This window comes from Numenius arquata, chromosome 11 (assembly GCF_964106895.1).
Source record: "Numenius arquata chromosome 11, bNumArq3.hap1.1, whole genome shotgun sequence".
NCBI lineage: Eukaryota > Metazoa > Chordata > Aves > Charadriiformes > Scolopacidae > Numenius > Numenius arquata.
In genome coordinates, this window is record NC_133586.1 from 43970783 (window position 1) to 43995278 (window position 24496).

The 24496-nt window shown below is 38.8% G+C and overlaps 1 protein-coding gene across 1 annotated transcript; it reads left to right on the top strand.

Moving 5' to 3' along the window:
• Window positions 1-27: 27 nt before the first annotated feature.
• RAD50 (RAD50 double strand break repair protein) lies at window positions 28-23029 on the top strand. The gene is made up of 26 exons (XM_074156526.1): window positions 28-93; window positions 1117-1296; window positions 2285-2368; window positions 2493-2644; window positions 3276-3461; window positions 3610-3814; window positions 4296-4424; window positions 5176-5341; window positions 6205-6398; window positions 6951-7157; window positions 8046-8228; window positions 8435-8592; window positions 9542-9717; window positions 10347-10584; window positions 11953-12142; window positions 12483-12609; window positions 12849-13042; window positions 13339-13449; window positions 14027-14119; window positions 14200-14313; window positions 15070-15197; window positions 16023-16247; window positions 19111-19196; window positions 19619-19761; window positions 22065-22198; window positions 22553-23029. The coding sequence occupies exons 2-26, from the start codon at window positions 1168-1170 to the stop codon at window positions 22737-22739; spliced, it is 3939 nt and encodes a 1312-aa protein (XP_074012627.1). The 5' UTR covers window positions 28-93; window positions 1117-1167; the 3' UTR covers window positions 22740-23029.
• Window positions 23030-24496: the final 1467 nt, after the last annotated feature.

The window sequence follows — 24496 nt, forward strand, 5'->3', positions numbered from 1 at the left end:
CGGGGGCGGTACCGGGCGGGGCCCGCCATTGCCGGGGCGTGGCGGCGGCCGCGGTGGCTGCCGGGGTGCGCGGGACGGCGGCGGCGAGCGGAGGTGACCGGGCCGGGGGAGCGGGGAGGTGGCGGCGGTGCTCGGGGAGGGGATAGCGGCGGAGGGGGCGAAGGGGAACGGCAAGGGCCGCGGCCTCCTCCTCCGCTACGGCGGTGCCGCCATCGCCTCTCCCTGGAAAATGTCCACCCCCGCTGCAGCGCGGGGCTCCCGGGCGGGAAACTCCCGCTGCCCACCTCTGCCCCGGCGGCGGGGTTTCTCCAGGAAATGCCCTTTCCCGCCCCGGTTCCCCGCCGCCGGCTGCCTCCCGACCGCAGCGGTGACCGAGCCCCGCTGGGCCTCCCCTGAGGCGCCTGGGCTGTGGGGAGGGCAGAGGGGGCCGGGGAGGGCCCCGAGCCCTTCGGCGAGATGAAACACACCTGAAATACACAAATACGTGCGCTTGAAATACACATCCTTGCCGTGGGTCGGTAACGGGCCTTGGGGTAGGAGTTGCCTCCCTCAGTTTACCTCACCCCTGCGCAGCCCCTGGGCCCTGCCCGCCCCTGGGGCCTCCCAGGTCTCTTCCCCCTCATGCGGTGAGAAGGGTGATGCCGGGTGTCCCCTACAAATTGGGACACAATCCTGTGAGAAACAGGGGCGGGAGCGAAGCTGGCTCAAAGTATTGCGGTACCACAGTGGATTTGTTAAGGGGGGGAAAAAAAATAAAAATACTGGGGCCTCTGTTGCGTTTGGGGTGTTGTGAAAGTGTCTGTGTGGGTTTCTGTGGTGTGGAATAAAGCGCGTTTCTCATACGCTTCAAGGCTTATTTTTGGCCGTTGTTTTGATTTAATGATAAATTGCATGGCAGTTCTCTTAACCTGGAGTTGATTAGCTTCTCAGTTTAAAACAAATGAGAGTTTTGCCTCTCTGTGTTCTGTACCTTGAGCCACAACTGAAGAGCCTTAACACTGTGTATTTTAAGATGCTCGTAATACTCGGTGCTTGAATAGGTGTGTTGTCAGCTTTTCAGTGATAGGCTGTGATTTTTGCCTTCTAGATTTTTTTTCACAAAGCTTTATTTTACAGGGCTTATCACGTTTACGCTTCTGACTTTGGAAGAGAAGAAGTTCTGCAGAAATGTCAAAGATTGAGAAAATGAGTATCCTCGGAGTGAGGAGTTTTGGGATAGAGGATAAAGACAAACAAATTATCACTTTTTTTAATCCATTAACTATTTTGGTGGGACCAAATGGTGCGGGAAAAACGGTAAGGCTTACTACGTGTTTGGTTTAGAAATGTAAATAGCTCTGAAAGGCCTCAAAATATGAATAATGATCTCTGCAGAAAGGTATTAATAATATTGCAAAAATCACAGAATATTTTTGGTTGGATGGGACCTTTGAGATCATCAAGTCCAACCAACAAAAAAAACCAAACAAAAAACCAAAAAACACACACCACCCCCCCCCCAAAACCCAAAACCACAAACAAACAAAAACAAAACCACAAACAAACAAAAATAAAAAAACACAAACAAACAAACAACAAAAACACACCCAAAAAATCCCAGAACACCAACACCAAAACCAAACCAAACGCCCACACCCCACCCCACCCACAAACAGACACAAACCAACAATCTCGGGCACTAGAGCATGCCCTGAAGTGCCACGTCTACACGTTTCTTAAATACCTCCAGGGATGGCGACTCCACCACCTCCCTGGGCAGGCTGTTCCAGTGCCTGACCACTCTCTCAGTAAAGTCATTCTTCCTCATATCTAATCTAAACCTCCCCTGCCCCAGCTTCAGACCATTTCCTCTGGTCCTGCCATTGTTCACTTGGGAGAAGAGGCCAACACCCACCTCTCTACACCTTCCTTTCAGGTAGTTATAGAGGGCAATGAGGTCTCCCCTCAGCCTCCTCTTCTCCAAACTAAACATGCCCAAACTAAAGCTTGCTGTTTACTGTAAATATGGCATTGTTTAGCATTAGAGATTTGCTTTCACGTCTGGATTTTGCAGATCACCGATTGATATTTTTCCTGGGAATTTGATCCAGATCCTGATTAAAACTGATTTTGCAAAGTACCGTATTCTCATGATACTCAAAAAATAAACTGTTATTTCTTATTTCTCTCTCCTCACATATTTAACTCATTTAAATATTTGGGCTGTTACTGTGGTTTTGCCTGTAGTCCACCTTGTTTGCTCTAAATTGCCATTGTAACTATATACTTATTTCTGTTTTTGTAGACTATCATTGAATGTCTTAAATACATATCCACTGGAGATTTTCCTCCTGGCACCAAAGGAAGCTCGTTTGTTCATGATCCAAAGGTAAAAGTCATCGTGACTAGATTTAATGTGTGTTTACTTCATTTGGATGTTAAGAAGAATTTCCCTTATTTGGGTTTTTTTTTGTGTTTTTTTTGTTTGTTTGTTTGTTTGTTTCTATTAAAAGGTTGCCAATGAAACAGATGTTAGAGCTCAGATTCGATTGCAGTTCCGGGATGTAAACGGAGAGCTCGTAGCCGTCCAGCGGTCCATGGTCTGCACCCAGAAAGGCAAGAAAACAGAATTTAAAACACTCGAAGGTGTCATTACTAGAACAAAGTAAGTTGTCAAGTGTTTTTTCCTACTTCCTCACAAAGATCGATTTGGGCTTTGTATATTTTTATGTATAAGACAGAAGAAAATTTCATTATGTATTCCTTGAAGTAGCTACCAGTGCTCTTGGATAAAGTGATGAAATTACATAGCTTTAATCTACCAGTTGATTCAAAAAATCCTACATTTGATAGCCACTACTTTAAGAACTATTTGTATCTATTAACTTGCATTTATTTGAAAGTTGTATTAAAAATGATACGGTTTGAAAGCAGCGTTGTGTGGAGGATGTAAGGCTTTACTTCCTTTAGCACCGTTTTCGGTTTCAGATCACCGTTGGCCCGTCTTAAACTCTGATCTCCGCTATTTAAGAAGTGTGTTCACTTCATTCAAGATCGTTTTTGCTCCCTCTGGTGGTCCTGCATATTTTCAAAATGTGTAATAGCCTTGACTACAAGTACTGACAGTGTTAAATGCATGTGCTGAACATGGTAATTATATGCTTAAAAATTGTTACTCATTAAGTTTTTGAATCAGTAAGTTGTAATGACATTATACTGTTAAAAATGCAGTTTACTTCTTTCAAAAGAATTTGCCAGTAAGTTCTTTGTGGATTTTCTTTACCTGTGTTACGTAGGCATGGTGAGAAGGTCAGCCTGAGTTCCAAGTGCGCAGAAATCGATCGAGAGATGATCAGCGCCCTTGGTGTTTCCAAATCGGTGATTAACAATGTCATTTTCTGCCACCAAGAAGAATCCAACTGGCCGTTAAGTGAAGGGAAAGCCCTGAAACAAAAATTTGATGAGATCTTTTCAGCAACAAGGTTTTTCTCTTTACTATAATTAAATAAAAACTAAGTAAGAAAATGTTTTCTTTAGTAATGGGGGTGTTAATGAAAATGTCTAAGGTACGTTTTGTACATCAGTATTGCTCTATTGCCAGTAGGATCTGAAATTTTGTCTTTTTTAAAGGTATATTAAAGCACTGGAAACTCTCCGTCAGGTACGACTGAAACAAAGCTCAAAAGTGAAAGAGTGTCAGGCAGAATTGAAATATCTAAAACAGAATAAAGAAAAAGCACAGGAAATCCAGGATCATCTTAGCAATAGAGAAGCTCAACTGGCTGCTTCTAAGGACAATGTAAAATCCATTGAGAATCAACTTGATCCTCTAAAGGTAATTTGCGTGACGATTACATTAAGACGTTAATGCAAAACAATACATAAGTACTAAAGAACACAGGAAAATGTGGAAGCTGGACGAATTTCTTGATTAAAATCTTCAGCTTTTATGTTGTGTCATCTAATCCTCTGCTCTGAAGCAGAACCAAGCATTCCCCAACAAACCTGGCAAGCGCTGGTCTGGTCTGGAAACGCTCAGCAGAGGTTTAGGAACGTAGTTTGTGAAATTCTTGTAGCAGCATTGGTTTTCTGTAGCTTAATTTAAAATCTTTCTCAAACTTAGCTGGTAACTAAAACTATTATAAACTGTAACTAAAAGGAAAAATAAACTTAAACTTACCCCCCCCCCAATTTAAAAAAAATGCTTTATAAATCTGAAAATTCTACACTGGGACTAACTATATTGTAAAGAACAATTGATTATGGCATTGATAAGCTGGTGAGATATTTTACTTACAGTGTTCTTTCCTTTGCAGACTTCTCTGGAAGCAGTTGAACAGAATCTCATGAAAGTCATGAGGCTGGACAATGACGTAAAAGCCCTGGAGAGCAGGAAGAAGCAGATGGAGAAAGACAATCAAGATTTGCAACAGAAGATGGAAAAGGTTGCCTTTTAAATTCCACGTCCCCATTCTTTCTGCTGAGGAATCAGTCTCTTTTGCTCCCCAGTGAACTAAGTATATATTTTATTATGCATCGGATGTTGGTGAAGAGCGTTTTCATAGCTCACTTAATATTATCAGATACTGCAAATATGGCTCAATAAATCTGTATTAGTTTCTGTGTAATTTGGGTTAAATTGCTTTTTGTAACTTTTCTCTTCACCATAGGCTAGCTTACCAGGAAGGCAAACCTGACAAAAGTTTTCATAAAAGTGAAAATTACTGGTAACAATGCCCTGTGATGTGTAACTTGGAAATACCTACCTCTCTCGCAATATGTTGGTGATAGTGGGCACTTGTCAGACCTACTGGGATGTCTCCTGATGTTAATATTGTTCATCTCCCTGGAGATTTTTTTTATTTCTTTCTCTTACAACAAGAAGTAATTGTCAGTCTCCTGTTGTGATTGTGCCAAGGCATTGAAAACTATTTTGACAAATGCAAATAGTGGTAAAAATTTAAATTAATTTGTTTTATCAGCCTAAGAAAAATAGATATTCCAGTTTTGCTTGTAGCATATTTAATTTTTCTCAGTATATGTCTGAGTATAGAAATTCTGTATGGGAGGTTTTTATTTCTTACTTCTTGAATTCCATTATGGTGAAAACTATACTTTTTTTTTAAAAACATCATTGATTAGCTTGTAAATCTAGTTAAAAAGCTAAGTTGATTCTGTATTGTGTTTGGCATACAGGTTTTTCAAGGAACAGATGAACAGCTAAGAGATAGATACCAGAACCACCAGAAAACGGTGAAGGAGAAGGAGAAGAGATTGTTGGATTGTAAGCGTGACTTAGATAGAGCCACTAAAGAATGCCAGAGATTTAACAGTGAGAAATCAGAACTGCTTATTGAACGAGGTATTTTAGACTTCATCTATAACTTTGTATTTATTTTTTAATGTAATTACGGTCTGAAATGGAACTACTTGTAAGAATTGCAGGGGTTTGAACTGGACAAACCCCTTAAACTGTGTATGAGTTTGGGCTCAGCTGCGCGTTACGGTGTGAGAATCTCACAGGTGGACAGGTCTTGGCGTTCCTCTCCTGGAGTTTCTAATGTGCACTTGTTGGTTTGAGGTGTAATTACAACATATAGTACCCTTGTTCTTAAATTGACCATTCTTTATACAAATATCCGAAATAGATGAGCTCTGGTGGCATAGAACAATGTCAGCCCAGCAGTTTACAATGCAGTTGTTTTCACTGTCTGAGCTGGTACTTCCTTTAGGCAAAGATGTGATTGTGTAAGTGTGTTTTAACCAAGAAAAAGGTGAAAGATGAATGCTCATCATGCTCAGTGTCTCAGGTGGGGGCGGGAGACTAGTCAGGGCTAGGGCTTGGGCTTTAGCATAATATTCTTTCATATATTGTGTATTCCCTGTTAGATGGACTATGGGAATTCCAGTAAAGCTGTAGGAGTTGAGACACAGAATATATGCCTGCATAAAATATGTTTGGGTTTGCTTTGTTTATAAGAATAAAATTTTTAGTGTTTTAAAGGCTTTCCTTTAAATTCTTGATTTATTTAATTAATAAAAATTTAGTTACCTGAAGTAGCACTCTCTCAAGCTAAAGCTTGTTTTTATTCTGGAGCTTTTTGCATTGTTTAAAATACTTCAGTTTCAAAGACTTTAAGAAAATTGTTGCAACTGTCTTTGAATCCCGGATGTATTGTCTGCCTGGGTTTTTGAGGGTTTATGTCACGTTTTCTTTTCGTGAAGGTCGTCTTCAAATGCAAGCAGATCGTCACCAGGAACACATCGTAATGAGGGACTCGTTAATTCAGTCTTTGGCAGCACAGCTGGAATTAGAGGGTTTTGGGCGAGCACCTTTCAATGAAAGGCACATCACCAGTTTTCACACGTTGTTGAAGGAGAGACAGAAAAGAGATGCAGAAACTGCAAATAATTTAATGGTATGAATTCTGTTGTTTTAGTGGTGTAGTTAGTATTGGTTATTAGTGTGTTATTGGTCCATATGTGTCTTCATGGCACTGGAAGGAAGAATGTTGGGGCAGGGAAACTGAAGCCATTTTTTTTCTTCTAGAATTCTTTTTTATTAGAGTTGCCTGAATTTTTCCATGGAAATTAGTTTTGGAAGTAAGAGCGGTGATCAAGTGATCTGAATTGCCAAAGCTATTGAACAGGCAGTTCTTCAGGTAGATTGCTGACAAGCTAAGAAGCCTGAGGAGGAATTACAATGGGCAGCTGGTTAGAAAATAAACAACTTCTTGTTGAAGTCACCTTCAAAATGGAGTTCCTGTCCCAGAACACTACCCATATGATACATCTGCATTTTCCTATTGAAACATTCCAGCAGAATTTTTTTTGACAAGTTCTGGTTATCTAAGTATTTCGATATCTTGTATTACACGGTGAATATTTGCAAGGTAGAGGGAAGAAATGTTTTTAAATGTTGTTTTCCCATGAAAAAAATAATGAGTATATTATTGCTGACTTCTTTTCAGAGAGAATTTGCAAGAAAAGAAGCAATGAAACAAAAACAGATAGATGAAATAAGAGACAAGAAAACTGGATTAGAAAGAACTATTGACCTGAAATCAGACATTCAAAATAAGAAACAAGTGGAGCTGAAGAATGTAAAATATGAACTGCAGCAGCTGGAGGGGTTTTCCGACCGAATTCTGGAGCTGGATCAAGAGATTGTCAAGACAGTAAGTTAATGTAATTGAAAAATCTATAGAAGTTTGAAGTAAAAACTTTATGCTTTATCACTTTAAAAAAAATAAAATCAAACAACACAAAAACCCAAACAAAAAAACCCTTGTTTACTCCATCTGTAGCTTTTTGCCCTTTTAATACCCTCTTTATGCTTGTTCGCTCAGATGGTGTGCCCTTTGATGCAGGGACTATTCATTATTTTGTTTTTTACAGTGCATGAATAGAATATACTGCTCCTGCTTGGTGAGTTAGAAATAGGGTAATAGTCACAGCTCATGGTAGCGTAAGATTAATCAGTCTTAAATTATTGGGCCAGAAAAATATGGACTAAAGTGCTACACTGCCTACATTTTTCCATATAACTTGTCTGTGAGATGGGCTAGCCGGTTATAAGTGTTTTATTAAATGAAGTATTATGAAGTTATCTGCATTTTATGTCCCAGTGAAACAGCTGGCTATGCCTTTATAGTCAAATACGTTATGTTTGTTAGCAGTATATGAATTTAGTGCTTGACAGTGTTTCTTCTGGCCCCCTCACTGGGATAATTCCAAATTTAATGTACAGTAGGTGCTAAAATATGGAGAATCAATCTAAATATGTGTGAGCTTCCTGAAGCTAAAGCATGTGGTTATGGGTTATGGTAAAAGCATGAGCAGCTTGGGGCAGTATTACATTTCAGAACAGAATCTGCTTTACTTTCCCCTGCCAACATCCCAGCTTTGTTCTTTTTCATGTATTCTTTAAAAATCTTGTGTCATTCCTGTACCAGCCAATGATACTGCTGCTGGGCAGTTCAAAAGCTTTCTTCTCTTTCATTTAGTTAGAACGTTATTGATTAGTGTAATTATTTAAGTCTTGTGGGCCTTTATTTTTTGTTTAGGAGCATGAGCTGGAGAAGGCTGAGAGGAACAGCAACGTAGAAACACTGGAACTGGAAGTACAAAGTCTGCAAAATGAGAAGATAAACCTGGACAGAGCTCTTCGGAAGCTGGATCAAGAGATGGAACAGTTGAATCTACACACCATGACAATTACCCAAATGGACATGCTGAAGAAAGACAAAGTAATTTTTCTATCATTGTCTCATAAGAGAGGGACAAGAATTATAATACAGTCCCTTCAATATTTGTGTATTTTTCAGGTGTTTTATGAACAGTCATACATAAAGCTTCTCTCTGACGTCGTAGGAGCCTTTAACCCCATGAATGCATTGAGTGACATAAACATGAAGATATGAAAAAATTAATTGAAAATGCTTCATTTCTGCAGGCAGAGAAAGAAGAGCAGATTAGAAAAGTGAAATCGAGACATTCTGATGAACTGACATCGCTGTTGGGATACTTTCCAAATAAAAACCAACTTGAAGACTGGCTTTATAATAAAAATAGAAAGATTAATCAGACAAGGAGTAATCTTGCTGTCCTTAAGTAGGTATTAATTTGACTTATTATGTCTCCATAAGTATTTTTGTAATTATGAATTTAAATGTTGGAAAGTTGAATATGCTTAACATACTTGTTACTTTAATTCTTACTGTTTATTTAGGTTTTTGCAAAATCAAAAAAAAAAGCATCCCGAAGAATTTTTGTCATGTGTAGCTGATACAGTTTGTGCCAGTTAATAAAATCACAATATTGGTAGTACGTCAAAGGCAGCACTAAAAGGAGAGAGCAAAATATTGTTCTGGAACATCCGTAATTGTTTATACTAATCCAAGTTGAATGAATGTGCTTGAGGGGGGGAATTGCTGCTGTTCGAACTTTCTTATAAGTCACAGGGTGGTTAGTGGCTGTATCGCAGTTCGTGTGTGATTACTTGCACCTCATTGCATTTGATTATATAAAACAATCTGTTAGAAGAGTATTAATTGCATTTGATTATATAAAACAATCTGTTAGAAAGAGTAGGTAACAGCACACTATGCAATGATACACATTAAACTTCCCCAGAACAAAACCTCCAAGATTTTAAGTGTAAGAATATTGCGTAATTCAAAAGTATGGAACATGAATAGAAGGATGCTAACGTTCTTTGCTTAAGAGGTTCAATAATATCTCATAAGCAATAATTGCAGTACAGGAAGAAAGTTGATATTGTATTATTCTAGAAAGTTTTGTATGCCTTTGTCATTAGAAATTAGTTTCTCATCATTAAGCATCTAGAAAGCAAAGGGGAATCGAACACTTTGTACTGCAGTTAGGTTAATAAAAAGTTGACACTATAGATTTCCTGAAAAATCATTAAAGAAGAAGCGGAGAACAGCTCTGTAATATCAATTTCAGATTAACTTCCCGTGGTTTTGTTTTTGCTTGAGCAGTTTGAAATCTTAATATTTTTTTTTTTGGTAGTAAAAAAATTTATGCATTGCTGTTTCAGCAAACGACTGGCATCAGTAGAATGTGATAAAACTCATTTCAATAATGAGCTAAAAAAAAAAGAAACACAATTGTCCCTTCACGAGGCAAAGATTTTTGATGTTTGTGGAAGCCAAGATTTTGACAGTGATCTGAACAAATTGCAAGATGAAATTGAAAAGAGTTCAAAACAGCGAGGTAAGTTAATTTATAGCTTTACGTTTTATTCCCTAAAGCCTGTTTTAAATGTAAGCCTCTGACATTGAGACAGTCTGTTGCTTGTGCAGGAGAAAGAGTCAGCACAAACTGCTGAAATTACTGAATCCTACTATTTTTGAACAGATTTTCCTTATACTTAAGCAGGATCAGTTGTTTTGATTCTTTCAGTTACTTCATTTACACATAATAAGAGAAATATCTGCTTTGGCTCACTGTGTGTGTAGAACATGAAGGAAATGTTTGAGTCCTGGGTCTGTTGGGTGTGAAGACAAGTGCAGACCCCGACGTTTGGTGTGGGTTTGGCCCACAGGGCCTGGCACTATCTGAAAGAAAAGTCGTTTCTGAAGGAAGGACTTGCTTGCACTGTTAATTACAGAGGATGAACTTGGTTTAATGAAAGAGACTTGTAGAATAATTCAGGTTGACGAGGTCTTCGGGAGGTGACATAGGGCAACCTGGTTGCTTAAGGCCATTTTGGTTTCCAGTCTTTGTGATTTTGCGGGTTGTAATTTTGTCTCATTTATGATAAATACGTATCTAGTTTATATCCGATTTCTATGCTCTGTTTATTTTTTTTACATAAAGTCTTTTGTTTCTTTCTCAACCAGCTGTGCTTGCTGGAGCCACTGCGGTGTATTCCCAGTTCATTACACAACTGACAGAGGAGAACCAGTCGTGTTGTCCAGTTTGTCAAAGGGTTTTTCAAACAGAGGCTGAACTGCAAGATGTAATCAGTGACCTGCAGTCTAAGCTGCGTCTTGCTCCAGACAAACTGAAGTCTACAGAGACCGAGCTTAAAAGAAAAGAGAAAAGACGTGATGAAATGATGAGTCTTAAACCCCTTAGGTAAACCATATTGTTGCAAGCTGTTTTCTTTCAAACGGTTGGGTTTTTGATTATTAAAAATTATGTAGACATCAAGGAAGCTTTATTTTGAGGCTAGTTAATTCATTCAGGAAGCTCATTGTTGAGAAATATTTTGCTACCTTTTGTTTTCTGCTCATTTGGACTTTAGTGTTAAACTATTTCATATTTTTGGTGCTTTGAGGCTTCTCATGAGAGCGAGGCAGAAAAGGTGGTTATATTCTTAGTTTTGTACTGAATATTTACACTATACAGGCACAGTTCCTCTCCTTGTATTTTGTCATTATAATTTAAAATGGACAGGCTGGTTTTGTTGTTATTGAAATGTGTTCATACAACGTCACCTTAAATATGCTTCTTAAAAATGCTGGAATGGAAGTTGTGTAGACAGAATGGGAACTGAATCTATATTAAACACCCTTTAGTAATATCTTGATTTGCATCTCCTTTAACAGCAGTTTTTGTTGCTGGCAGTTTTGTATAAATTATGATGTTCTAAGAAGGCATTTCTGGATTTTATAGTGGATTCCCAATGCCATTTACGTTTCCTTGAGGTTCAGTCGTGTGCAGTTCCATCATTTGGGAATGCATCTCTGTCTCTGATACTGATAAACTGTACTAGATTGGACTGAATTTATTCCTTTATTTATTTAAAAAGCCTTTTTATGGTTTGGGGTTTTTTTTAACTTAAAAGATAATACAAAGTGTAGGTAATCTTAACAAATTCAGAAAGGGTGCCTGCAGTGTAATTTCTGATTTCCAGGCTGAATTTGTCTGTATTTTTTAAAGCTATGAAAACACTAGACAGGCTGTTTTGTTGTTGCCTCCCTTTTCTCTTCCCCTTGTCTCCTTTCAAAAGATAAACAACACTGGCCCTAAAGAGATTTTCTGGGAGTTCTGTTTTATTTTTCTTAGCATGTGAACAGCATTTAAAGTAAGAGTATGCAGGTTTCCTGCCAGTAGGTGAAGAAACTGTCTCAAGAAATTTACAGATTGTTGTTCTGAGAATTTGGAGAGTACATGGTAGTGGGAAGACTTTTCCTTCACAAGAGGGCACTCTTGTACAGTGGATTTAGACCCTCTCATGAGCACTTGCTGTAATCATGTTAAAAACAAAAAAAGATTTTGTGTGCTTGTTCGTTTCATCTCACCTGTCTAAAATGAGGGGTGTATTACCATAGCTGGGTATATAACATAAGCTTAATTAAATGTGGCCAAGCTGAAGAGGATACTATTTTGCCTAAATTTAGTCTTACTAAATCATATCACAGATTTTGTTGTCTTGAATGCCTTGGATTCACGCTGCTGGTTTTGACAAAGGAAATTTTACGTATTTGTATTTTATTTCAGGCGAACTGTAGTTGATCTCCAAGATAAAGACATACCAGACTTGAGGAACAGGATACAGAATGCAAACAGGGATTTAACAGGCCTGAAGGCTGAGATAGAGGAACAGGAGTCACTCTTGCAGACAGCTCTGTCGGAGGAGGAAGGTGCCAAGGCATGTTTACAGGATGTAACGCTAATGGAAAGGCACCAGGTATGCTCTGGTAATTCCTTTTAATATATAAAATGATACTCACTTGCTAGCATTTAAATATGTAGTTATTCAATAATGTGATCAAACGTTGAGGTTTTAAGACTTTTCAAGCGAAAACTGATTTCCTCTCAAAATTGGGAATTCCAGTTTCCAGCAGCAGTCCGTGGGCTGATCTAACCTTGCTGCTAACGATGTGACATTGCTCCGGCAGAGGAGGTGAATTTGAAGGTCTTGAGTCATGTGTGCCTCAAGCCCCAGGCTTCTTTTTGTGTGCCAAAGATAAAACATATGTTGTTAAACCCTAATGCAATAATAAGAGTACTTTTCCTCATACTTTCAGACTGACATTAGGGATGTTGAACGAAAAATTGCTCAGCAGGAGGCTAAGCTGCTAGGGGTGGATTTAAGTAGAACTGTTCTACAAGTAAGCCATGAAAAACAAGAGAAGAAACACTTGTGGGATACAGGTAGGTCATACAAAACTGGTATCTCATTTTTATATTGAAAATAATGTTCTAAACTTGCTGCCATTAAAATATAAACTCTCCTTATTTTACGTTCTGAAGTAACTGCATTCTAATAGTTTGTTGTTTTGATTTTTTGGGGTCATACTAGCTTGATGTAGAGTTAAATTTTCATAAGGAAGACAATACATGTTTTTAGTAATGGATTGACTCTTTCACCCTGTGTTTGTTTTCCTTCACAGTTACTGGTAAAATTGAGTTAAATCAAAAACTCAAGCAAGACCAGCAAAATCAGATTCAGCAGCTGAAGAGTATGGTTAATGAGCTTAAAGGGGAGAAACTTCAGCTTGCCAGCGGCATGCAGCGTCGGCGCCAACTGGAGGAACAAACAGTGGAATTAACCACCGAGGTTCAGTCCTTATGCAGAGAGATCAAGGTAGGAAATAGTGTTAATTGTTAGCCCTTAGCTTTGTTGTCCTGGAAAAACCCCGATCTTCTTGTATTTACCATTGTCTGTAATCCTAGCAAATAAGATGTATTTTTAAATGTTTGTTCTGCTATTGCATATCTCTGGGAATTTCCAGAACTTTATTAATACATGTTTTCACCTTTGTTTTTTTAACACACCCCCCAAAAGAAGAAGTAACCACATGACTTTTTTTATCACTTGAAAAATTGTTGATCTTTAATGGAGTGAGAGAATAAAAAGGACTTTCTCCAACTTCTTTTCAGGAAGCAAAAGAACAGGTGTTTCCTTTGGATACAACTTTAGACAAACTGCAGCAGGAGAAGGAGGATCTAGTGAATAAAAGGACTGCAAGTAATAAAGAAACGCAAGAGAAGGTCTGTTTGCTTTTGGCGTAGCTGGGAGATAGGATTATATATTGGTTTTTGGGCATGGATGGAAGGCATGGATAAGTTTGGGCAAGGATGGAAAGTGATGAGTTTGCCTTGAGGAAACAGCAGTGACTTTAGCAAATGCTCAAAATTGATGTAACTTTTAGGGAAGAAAAGGAACAGAACCGAGTCAGGAGATGAACTCAATTGTAATTAACCTTTGGCAGCCTTTTCAGAAGGCTTCTAGGGACATTTGGCAATATTTAGTGACCAATGGTACTAAAAGTGGTTCCCAATAGGTCTAGGAGAAATAGCAAGGGTGACTGTAACCCGTCCCTGCCAAGAGACAAACCTGGTTTTCTCAGGTGAAGCGGCCCTTTGTGTAAGCACAAACGAGTCATTTCCCACTTGTTTTGGAAAACATTTTCATGGCAATAAAGAGTGTCTGGATTTCAAAGGCTCAAGGCTTTATGATAAGTAATTGTACTTTGGCAATAGTGTTATCTAGCATCTCATCTTCGATGCAGAGCGTATCAGTTCTTGGACATAATGCTGCTTTTCATTTGAAATATTTTCCCTGCAGATAAATAGCATAGAAGAGAAAGTTAAGGATATAAACAAGTATGTGAAAGAAATCGAAAACTATATTCAGCAAGGAAAAGCCGACTATAAAAAGGTAACCTAAAAATCAGTCAATAAAAAGTTGACGTTAAAGGCGCTCTTGTGTTTAAATCATATACCATTTTATTTCTTTAGCAAAAGGAGTCTGAACTTGATGAAGTAAATTCTCAGCTAGCTGCCTGTGAGAAACAGAAGGACAAGATAAGTAAAGAGATGGAAATGATTCGACAAGATATTGACACTCAGAAGGTAGATGTATTGTTTTACAGTAAAGTATATTTTGCATAGTTGAAATAATTTCTGGTTTTGTTTTAAGTCTGCGTGGGTCCGTAGTGGTGCAAAGTTTGTCTCCTGATTTACTTAATCAGCTGTTAGTCAGAATAGCTGCTGTACATGTATTAGGCTGAAAAAACTCTTGTATTTGCAAAAGTAGATGCATTTGAAAAAACCTTAACTATCGTTTTGTGGTATTTCCAAGAAGGTTAAGTCTGTTGGGATGTAGCTAGTATCAAAAGTTGCAGGTTTCTGCAACTAGTTGCAGGTGCAGGTACCAAAAGTTGCTAGTTACAAAATTCTTCTGTATATATTTCAAATACTGTTTACATTCTTGGTAGGAAAGATGTCTTCCCCTGTTCTAACCCCCCACTTACTGTCTAACTTGTAGAACTGAGATGAGGGACTTCGTTAAATCTCATCCTAAGTTATTTGCCCAGTTTGAAGCATTGATTAATATTTGCACACAGGATCACTCTTGTGTTTGCCTGTGATAATAAATAATGTAAGTATTATTTCAGATTGAAGTATGAAATAATAATGCTGATTTCCACTATATTTCTAGCACAAGTTCTCACTTATAATTTCTGTTGTTAATTATTTTATGCTTGCAGCATGTTTCAGTTGTGAAGCACTCATGTTGTAATTGAGAATCAATATACAGAAATAATAATATAATGATAATAAACATAATAATAATAATCTGAAATCACTTGTTTTCTGTGGCGATAGATACAGGAGAGGTGGCTAGAGGATAATCTTACTTTGAGGAAACGGATTGAAGACCTAAAAGAAGTTGAAGACAATATAAAAGACCTTTTGAAGGAGATGGGAGAAATGAAAGTCCCGCAGTTGAAAACGTAAGTGTCTTCAAAACAGAACTGCGTGTTTTGCACAAGAATTCACTGAATGCCTGAATGTAATATTCAGTGTGTTTCCTGGCCCACCTTTCTCGCCGTTCAGGTAGAATTCTTCCTCCTTCAAACTTGGGTTTGTATAACATCAGTGACTCAGTGAAATGATGGAGTGCTTCCAGCTAGAAATACATATCCAAAACACAGCAGCTACTGGGAAGAAAATTAACTCCATCCCAGCTGAAACCAGGACGTGGACATGTGCATATATCTGTTCCAATCTCATCCATTTTTTTAATGACTTCCACAGTTAAATCCACATTTAAAAAATAATTCATGTCTCTGGATAAGAATATTTAGTTTTCACCTTCAGTCTGCTCACTCAGCAGCAAATTTTATATTTATTTCAGTAGTGTAATATTAATTGCTTAGATAATAAACACTTTTGAAAAGGGATTTTTGGAGGGATTTTGAAAAGCTTTCTAGAGGTTACCCAATTAATTCATCTTATTTTGCTCAGTATGCTAATTTAATTCCACCTATGAAATTAATTGTTTTAAATGTTTCTACCTATAGCACTTTGGCACTCAAACTCGGTAACTTGCTTCTCCCACTCAGAATAGTGATTTGAGTATGTTCTTAACAAACTTTAAAATATTGTTATTTCAATGTCCTAATTTCAGTGACATTAGTACGATAATTTTAAGTGTTACAGACTTTATAGATGCAATGTAATGAGCTGCTGTCTAACATAGACTCAAAATTAGAACCCTGATTAAAAAATTGTGAAACACTTAATACAAAAGACTTGTTTATCAATTACGGTTTCAGTGAGCGGAAACATTTAGAGGAGAAAATAGAATCTCTGAAAAGAAACCATCATGTCGCACTTGGCCGACAGCGCGGATTTGAGGAAGAGATTGTTCGGTTTAAAAAGGAACTTCGAGAGCCACAGTTCAAGGATGCGGAGGAAAAATACAGGGAGATGATGATTATCATGAGAACAACAGAGCTGGCGAACAAAGATCTGGATCTTTATTACAAGGCTCTTGATAAGTAAGTATCATCATATGAGGGTAATTCTTAAATGTTTTAGGCTTTATTGCTATTGATAACCTTGATGCCAAAGCAGCTTTCAATTTCAGACTTCAGGAGGTATCTTAGAAATAGTAAATTGATATAATTCTTTGAGATATATAATTATTACTCTTTATAAAATCAGGCATTCAAATGTTAAGATAACATAACAAGGTACAACTTTTTAAGTAAATCAATGAAAATATGCCACAAACTGCACAGAATTGGTAGGATGTAGGAAATTCATAGGTTAATGTATATAATGTGCATACAGTAAATGCATTGATGGTAATAACTGGAGTTTAATATAGTCATAGATAAGTCCAGTGATCTTTATGATTTTATTCCCAGTTCTCTGTAGGACCCTTTTTGAGCTATGGTTGTACACATTAGGACTACTATTTGCAAGGCAACAATTCCAGTTGAGAGCTAACAGTGAGTGAACCCAACACACCACAAACCTCTGCCTTCTGTGATGAATTCTTGGTGGGAAATGATCTTCTGCTGTGTTGCCTGTGGTGGTTAGAGAATGTCCAGACAACAAACACATTCAGCTTCACTTTTCATGTGAAAACAAGCAGAAGAGCCAGTGGAGCCACAGGCTGTTCCTCTGACCCTATTCCTCCTTTTTTTTTTTTCCACTTGAAGGCATTTTTAGGAAGCTTTTATAAGTGTGTCTTCCCAAGTTGCTGATGATTTTCCTTTTTTCATGTAATTTTGAGTGGTTTTTTTTTGGTTGGGTTTAAATCCTTCATTATTAACCCAGATCTCTCTTGCATAGTCTCTCACACTACATTCATTTCTATAGCAGCATGTTTTAGCATCTTCTGGTCATACCTTAACATGCCAGGTAGATTTCTTGTTCTCCATGATCATCTCCTCAGGTAAACAATTGTGTTTTCATTAAAGAATATTACAATATAGAGGTGGTTTTTCCCCTTTTCCAGCGTGGGTGGGTTTGTGCTTAGAGAAGGCAAGATAAAAAGAAGCATGTCTTGCATTTGATGGAAAGTGTAGTAAACTTTGTGATGGTTTCTGCTTCGTCTGGAAGCTTGTATTCTAGTCTTGGACTGACTGGCCAAAAGTAGCATCTCAAAATTTGTAAACAAATACAAAGTAAAACATACGGCTCCCTGAAAACCCCTGTATGTTCAATTGTAGTGATGGAATTGCAATGAGCTATTGCAACTTGATGGACAACGAGGAAGGATCTTGGAGTCAGTGGATGTGTTTCAGGAAATACAAAACCGGTGCTTGGTGATAGGAAGATAAGTTGAATATTAGGAACAAAACGGAGAAAGAAAGAGATTTTGGCAACTGTATGAATTCCTAATACACCTATGTCTGGAATATAGTACGGAATTTTGATCTCCTGCATTACAAAGGGTCTAGGTAGTGCTGGGAAAAGGAGCACAGGAAAGCGGTTGAAGGTACAGCATAATGGTTGAGAAACGAAATAGATGAGAATTTTCTAAGTTGAGAAGACAGGTTTGAATAGTTATTAAACACATGGGTCTAGAAGAACCCTGCTTTAAGCAGTTTTAATGGTAAAATAAGTATGTTTCATATTAGAATGTAATCTAAAATGTACTTTGTGAAGATTTAAATTGTTCAGAGCATGTATCATTCTTCCTTTTCAGCTTCAATGGAAATGCACTCCAAGAATTTCCCTTTTAGAATTCAGAATCTTGTTGTATGGTATCAAATCATCTATTGTTTCTATTTAAGGCAAAACAGGAAATCTGTCTTGTAATTTCAAGAAAAATAGATAAGCATCACTTATTGGTAATCATCTGAAAAATCGGTGAGACGAAATGTTAATGGCCAGAGATTGAAAACTATCTGTAGCTGGGAAAACCAGCATTCTGTGCTATCAGTTGATCTTTATTGACTTGAATATTCAGAAGTTTATGATAAATATTGATGAGGAATGCATTCTTGGGTTTAATTAAGTAAATAGTTGAACGCACTTTCTTCTTTCTTCAGACTTAACAATTCCTATTAGAGTTGATACTTCAGTCTTTCCCAGAACTGGTGGAAATAATTCCTGTAAGGGAGGAGGTAGGAAAAGCATATGTAAAAGTCCATTACAGAAGTATATTTTATTTCCGCCATGTTTTTTTGAAAGAAGACATTGGCATAAATTGAGGAAGCATTTTTTTTCTCATTACAGAGCACTTTTTCTGTAAAAAGCAAAGTTAGAAATGTAGCGTCCTGTCCTTTCTTGAGTGCTTTCGCAAGGAATCATCTATTGTTGAACTAAAGTCAAGTTGATATATTAACCAGGGAAATTAAATTGAAAACCATTAATGACATCTTATGCTACTTTTGCTGCTGAAGAGAAAGGTAGCTCTAGTCATAATGTCTGTTTGGGCAATTATATTCTTGGTACAGAATTCTCTGCTCTGAGGAAACTTCACAGACTCTCCTTTCCTACTGAAACCCGATTATTTGCATGGCTGGGGGACTGTGCCAACAACACCGCTCTTGTTTTGGAAGACTTAACATCAGATTCGTCTTCTTGGTGTCAGTCTGAAAATACACTTTAGGCAGAAATTATAAATCTCTTAAGTCAGGTCAACTTGCTCTCTGAGTGATTGACTGCAAAGCTTTTTGTCTTCATTACTCTCCTACTTCTTGACTGAGCAGTTTGAGAGAGAGAATTATTTACGCAATAGAGCGTGGTTACTCTTTAGATATTTCTGCATTCGAAAAGAACTGGTATTTATTATGTTTTTACTAAAAAGTATTTAGGGAATGGAAAGGGAGCTGCTTAAAGCTCCTGTAGTCTGTAGCGGTCCACGGTTTTCCATATAACAATTTACATTTTCTTGTTCTTTAGAGCAATAATGACATTTCATAGCATGAAGATGGAAGAAATCAACAAAATAATCCGCGACCTTTGGCGAAGCACCTACAGGGGACAAGGTATGTATTTTATTTTTTTTATTTTTGCCCACACCTATTCATTTGACACTGAGCACAGCACACTGAAAAAAACACTGAAAATCCAGGATCTGAAAACAGTTGGTTGCAATCTAAAGGCTATGTCTGTTGGTCACCACTATAATCTCCCTTTTATTAGAGATTATGTAGTTATTTATAGGATAAATACAAGTAGTTTTTCCCTTTTTGATGTTTTTCCAAAGTTAAGGTTTCCTTGAGACAAGGGAACTGCACGAGTTCATTCCTTCAATTTTGGAAAAACTAATTTCAACGTGTATCTATTAGTGGGAGTTCTGAATAGAATTTTTGTGGGTACTGCATATTATACCTCTCAACTCTGTTTAATCCTATGATACTTTTCAAGATTTTTGATACTGTAAAAACCGTCTCTTTCACCTTTTCAGATATTGAATATATAGAAATTCGTTCTGACGCAGATGAGAATGTCTCAGCCTCTGATAAAAGAAGAAGTTATAATTACAGAGTGGTAATGATAAAGGGAGATACAGCACTGGATATGCGAGGAAGGTGTAGTGCTGGGCAAAAGGTAATAGCATTTTATTGTTAATATGCAGTAAAGAGGATTCTGAAAACTGACACAGGTGAATACAAGAGAGTAGTAACATGTTCTGAAGAAAAGGTGGCTCCAACTCTAATTTAGAATTCTTTCCTTTGCTGTATCTGGATTTTGCTGACAGCACACATGATTCTGAACATCTGAACCCTGTTCTGGGCTGCCAAAATACATTGTTTCAGCTGGGGACTGGTCTGAGTCCCTTCAGGAGGGAAGGGTTCAACTTCTCTCTCAAGTTCTGATCCTCCCAGTCTCCTGCTGGTTACCAGTAAGGTTCCCATAGCTTAAGGTCTGTTGACTTGCTCCCATATTTTTTCCTTCTTGAGGGCCAGCCCTTGGTATTCTTTTCACAACCTCTAAGTGTGATAAGGCCTCTCCAAGTTATGCTTCTCTCCCCTAGTGCGGAATGTAATCTTTCAGTTCCTGTCACCAAACACCATACCATGCTTGACCTTGAAGCATTTCATGCTGTCCTGTCTATGTTAGGGTCAGCTCTGCAATCTGGCCTCTCAGACGTCTCAGTACATGGATAATACACCCTGGCCAAGTGGGCTGGTGCCACACCGGCCTTGGTGGTACCGGTGATCAGTGGTTCATCACAGCCTCTCTCGCATATTGTTGTTTCTGCCTGTCTGTTACGTTATGACAGAGCATCTAAAATATTCCTTGGCAAGTGAAAAGAACCAGTCGTCTTCATCTGCCTCCAAAATCACCATCTGTGCTGATTTTTTAATTTTTTTTTTTTTTTTTAAGAGCTGAGGTATGGAAGAAACCCGTAATACTTGTAGCCATTTGACACTTGGCATGTTGGTCGTGCAGCTTTGGCAACCAAAGCTACCTGCAGTATTACAGCAGGAAACTCTGCCTCTTCCTTAGATGAATCATTTCCACGAGAAGAAGTGATCCTCCTAAATGCAGAGATAGCAGAAAGGGACCAAAACGCAGCCAGGGCTGCTCTTACTTCTTCCCAGCTGGAACATTTTCTGCCCATCCTTTGTGCCTGCTGCACTGTAAATAGAAGACACAGAGAGCTCTCCCCGATATTTAAATTGCATTTAAGGCTCTCTGCAAGGTACCAGTGACAGCCTGGCCCGAGGACACTGCAGTTGTACGAGGGAGACACGTTCTCCGTCCTCTTCTGCAGTGGGAGCTGGAGCTTTTTGGGTCCCTTTCCTCCGCAGTAGCTGAAAGGGTTTTGATGGCAACAGATTTAGATCTCTCTGATACTGAGGAAGAATTGCCTTCATCTGAAGTAACAAACTGCCTATTTCCTTACCCCCCAGAGTAGCAATTCCCACTGTGGTCCTTACTCCAGAAGTTTTGTTGCCAGCCAGGCCTTTTTGGTGACCAGATGGTACAGACAGTCATAGAAAATGAAATCAAGGAATGGAACAAAATGAGACACAGTATTTTGAAGTGCCTGTAGCAATAGAATCATGAAAGGATATTTCATGAGAAGATGAATATTGTATTGTTGCTCGAGTATAAAAAATGCTGTCAAATTAATTCCCACCTGAGTGTAGATGTGTACTGGGTTCTGAAAATTCCATCCTGATTTGGGGGGAAATCCAAATCTTCTTATAAAACAGCAGCACAGGCAAAAAATGTCTCCTCTCCTAAAGTAGTCTAGGGTGTTACGTTAGAGTCCTATGTAAATGAGAGTGAAACTTGTTCACAGTTTCTTAGCTTATATTCTGAGAATTCTTTGATCGTGAACTGTGATGCCAGTAGTTGTGATAATTGGAAAATATTTTTGGCAGCAGTTTCCATCGAGTGTTCTGTCATTTTCACTAGTTCAGGAGGTCTAATAATATTAAGCATGTTAACACAAAACTAACATGTGAGGTGGTAAATTCTTCTGTCTTCGGTTTTAGTAAGTAGTCAGGAGTTCAGTAACTCAAAACTCGGTGATAGGCGTGATTTCCACCATCCCTGACGGGCCTTGAACAGAGCGTGGGGGTGATGCAGGGACAATGTCGTAGTGTCTTTACCTCAGATCGAAATCCTCACTTCCCATATCTCCTGTATTTTGAGTATTTGACTTCTCTGATGTTTTTCCAACAGTACTTTGTAGCATGGATCTTTCAGTTCAAACTTGAAGATATAATGTAGTTTTTCAGTAACTAATGATTGTCATTTTGTAAACTATCAGCACATTACTGTGTAAACTTTAGTCATGGTTTGTAATGGCATTAAAACAGCATGTTACATGGAGTTCCTCTGTAAACACTTCAAAAAGTGAGATGTTGGTGGTGTTTTGTTTTCTTTTTCCATAGGTGCTTGCTTCTCTTATTATTCGTCTTGCTCTGGCAGAAACATTCTGTCTGAACTGTGGCATATTGGCGCTGGATGAGCCCACAACCAATCTTGATCGAGAAAACATAGAGTCTCTTGCACATGCTCTGGTGGAGTAAGTGATTCTCTTCTTCTCAAGCTTAAAGATGGATATTTTTCAAACATTAATAGTAATCGGCAGAAGTGAATTATATTTTAAGCTGGCATTTGTTTGTCAGCATCTGTGAATATACATACAAAGCAGTGGCTTTAGATTCCCTATCCTTTGTCTGAAAGAGGAAAAATACTTCTTAAATAATTTGGGATTTTTTTTATGTGGGTATAAAGAGTTGCTAATCAGCATTAGATTGCTTGAGGGTTCGTGTCATTCATTACCAATAGTTAAATATTTTTGCAGTATGTATTTACAAGTTCTCTAAAACTAGAATGTGATTTAGATAAACTTACTCTAAATAATATCTCTTTGTAGAATTATAAAGAGCCGCTCACAACAGCGTAACTTCCAGCTTCTGGTGATAACTCACGATGAAGATTTTGTTGAACTTCTGGGTCGTTCTGAATATGTGGAAACGTTCTACAGGATAAAGAAGAACATCGACCAGTGCTCTGAGATCATCAAATGCAGTGTCAGCTCCCTGGGCTCATATGTTCATTAGAATTTCTAGTCATTATGGGTTATAGACTGGGTTGGCTGCCAAACTTCAAATGAAGACATCTGAAAATCTAGTTCCTTCATATCATATATTGCTGAAGGTTTGTAACAATTTTAGCTACCATCTGAAACTATTAGACTTTTAAACTTTGTATCTTTCTATATGTTTCTGTGCCTGGCTTTAACAATCTCCATGATTTGAAAGAATTTAAGTGAATACAACGCAGTTAACTTTTAGATGTATTTTACGCTTTAAAAGTGAAAATAAAGTTGTGATGTTCTTTGGCTGCAGGGAGAACTTTTACTACTTTCTCTACAAGGTAACGTTACTCCGACTGTTCAAAGTCAGAATCTTCACAAACTATAACGGCTTTCTTCAGAATAAAGGAAATTCCCATCTCTAGATGAATGAGCAAATGGATAGAATCATAGAATTATCTAGGTTGGAAGGGACCTTCAAGATGATGATGAAGACAGAAGCATATTTTAACCATGTTCTGTTTGCTTAGTGTCATTTACCTCTGCTGCTTTATGATGGTGACAGTTAAGAGAGTTATGTCATATTCTGATTCTCCATGAGGTACAATCTAGTTCTGTGAAAAAGATACAAAAATGCCTCAAAGAGTTAATTTGTGTGGATGCTGAGCTTCGCCTGCACCACCCAGAGTTCTTCCGGAAGCTCTTCTCCTTGATACAGCAGCACCCGATGGCCCTGCAAAGCACAGGCCAAGGGCAACCTACCACTGAGAATGACAACGGAAAGCCATCAGGGATGCTACTCCTCAAAGGACCTGATCCTTACGAGTCCTGAGATGTTAGGCAAGGGTTCCTCAGCACCAAACCTTGCCACCTCTGGAGCCACACGAGCCCTTGGGGGTGCAATTTCTGGGTCTCTGTTTCTTCGTAACCAGGTAAGGGGGCACCTCGTCCACCTTGGACTCTGGGTACAAATCCACAAGCAGAAGCTGGACTTGGAGCTTTTTTAAATTCTCTCAGACAGTGGTGATCGGCTGAACCTCCTTAGCAGGGCAGCATGTGACCAAAGCTCAAGTTCAGAGGAAGAATCATAGTCTTCAAACCACAGTGGAAAAAAAAAATTAATTTCAGTAACATCAGGACCTTTGCCTTTGGCAAATATGGGATTGAGCATGAGAATGTTGCACGCTGCCTTCCCCACGCTTCAGGATGCAGGAATCCCTTTTTTTCACGAATTTCCCAGGACGAAGCGAGCGAGGACAGGGTCAGGGATTACGGGCACCAGTCACCGGGCCTGGGGACAGTTAAGCACCACGGACAGAGGCAGGCCCAGGATGCACCCTGAGCCTTGGCCCGAGGGGACGGTGACGGGTGGCCTTGCCTGTCCACGGGAACTCTGCTGTGGCTCCTGGCTCTGCTGAGCCCCTCACCTTAAATCATCCCACCCCCAACACCACCCGCTAAAGGGTGTAGTCAACATCTGCACCAAAAAAGCCAAAATCCAACGGTAGCCTTGGTCTGATTCTTCATCTGGGTGGTGTTCTCCGTGGCCAGAGGGTTACGTGGACTTGGCAGTCGGCGCCTTAAAGGCTAATCAGCACTTGAGCTAAGGATTATTTCCACCTGAATTTTCTGAAACTGCAAGTCACGAGTCAGGGTGGCCCCAGTCATTGGGAAACCACTCACAGATAAGTGCATGAATGGGACTTCCTAGCAATTACACTCTCACCAATCCCCCTGAAAAAGCAATTAACACCAAACTGGGGGGGGAGGGGGAAGAGACGG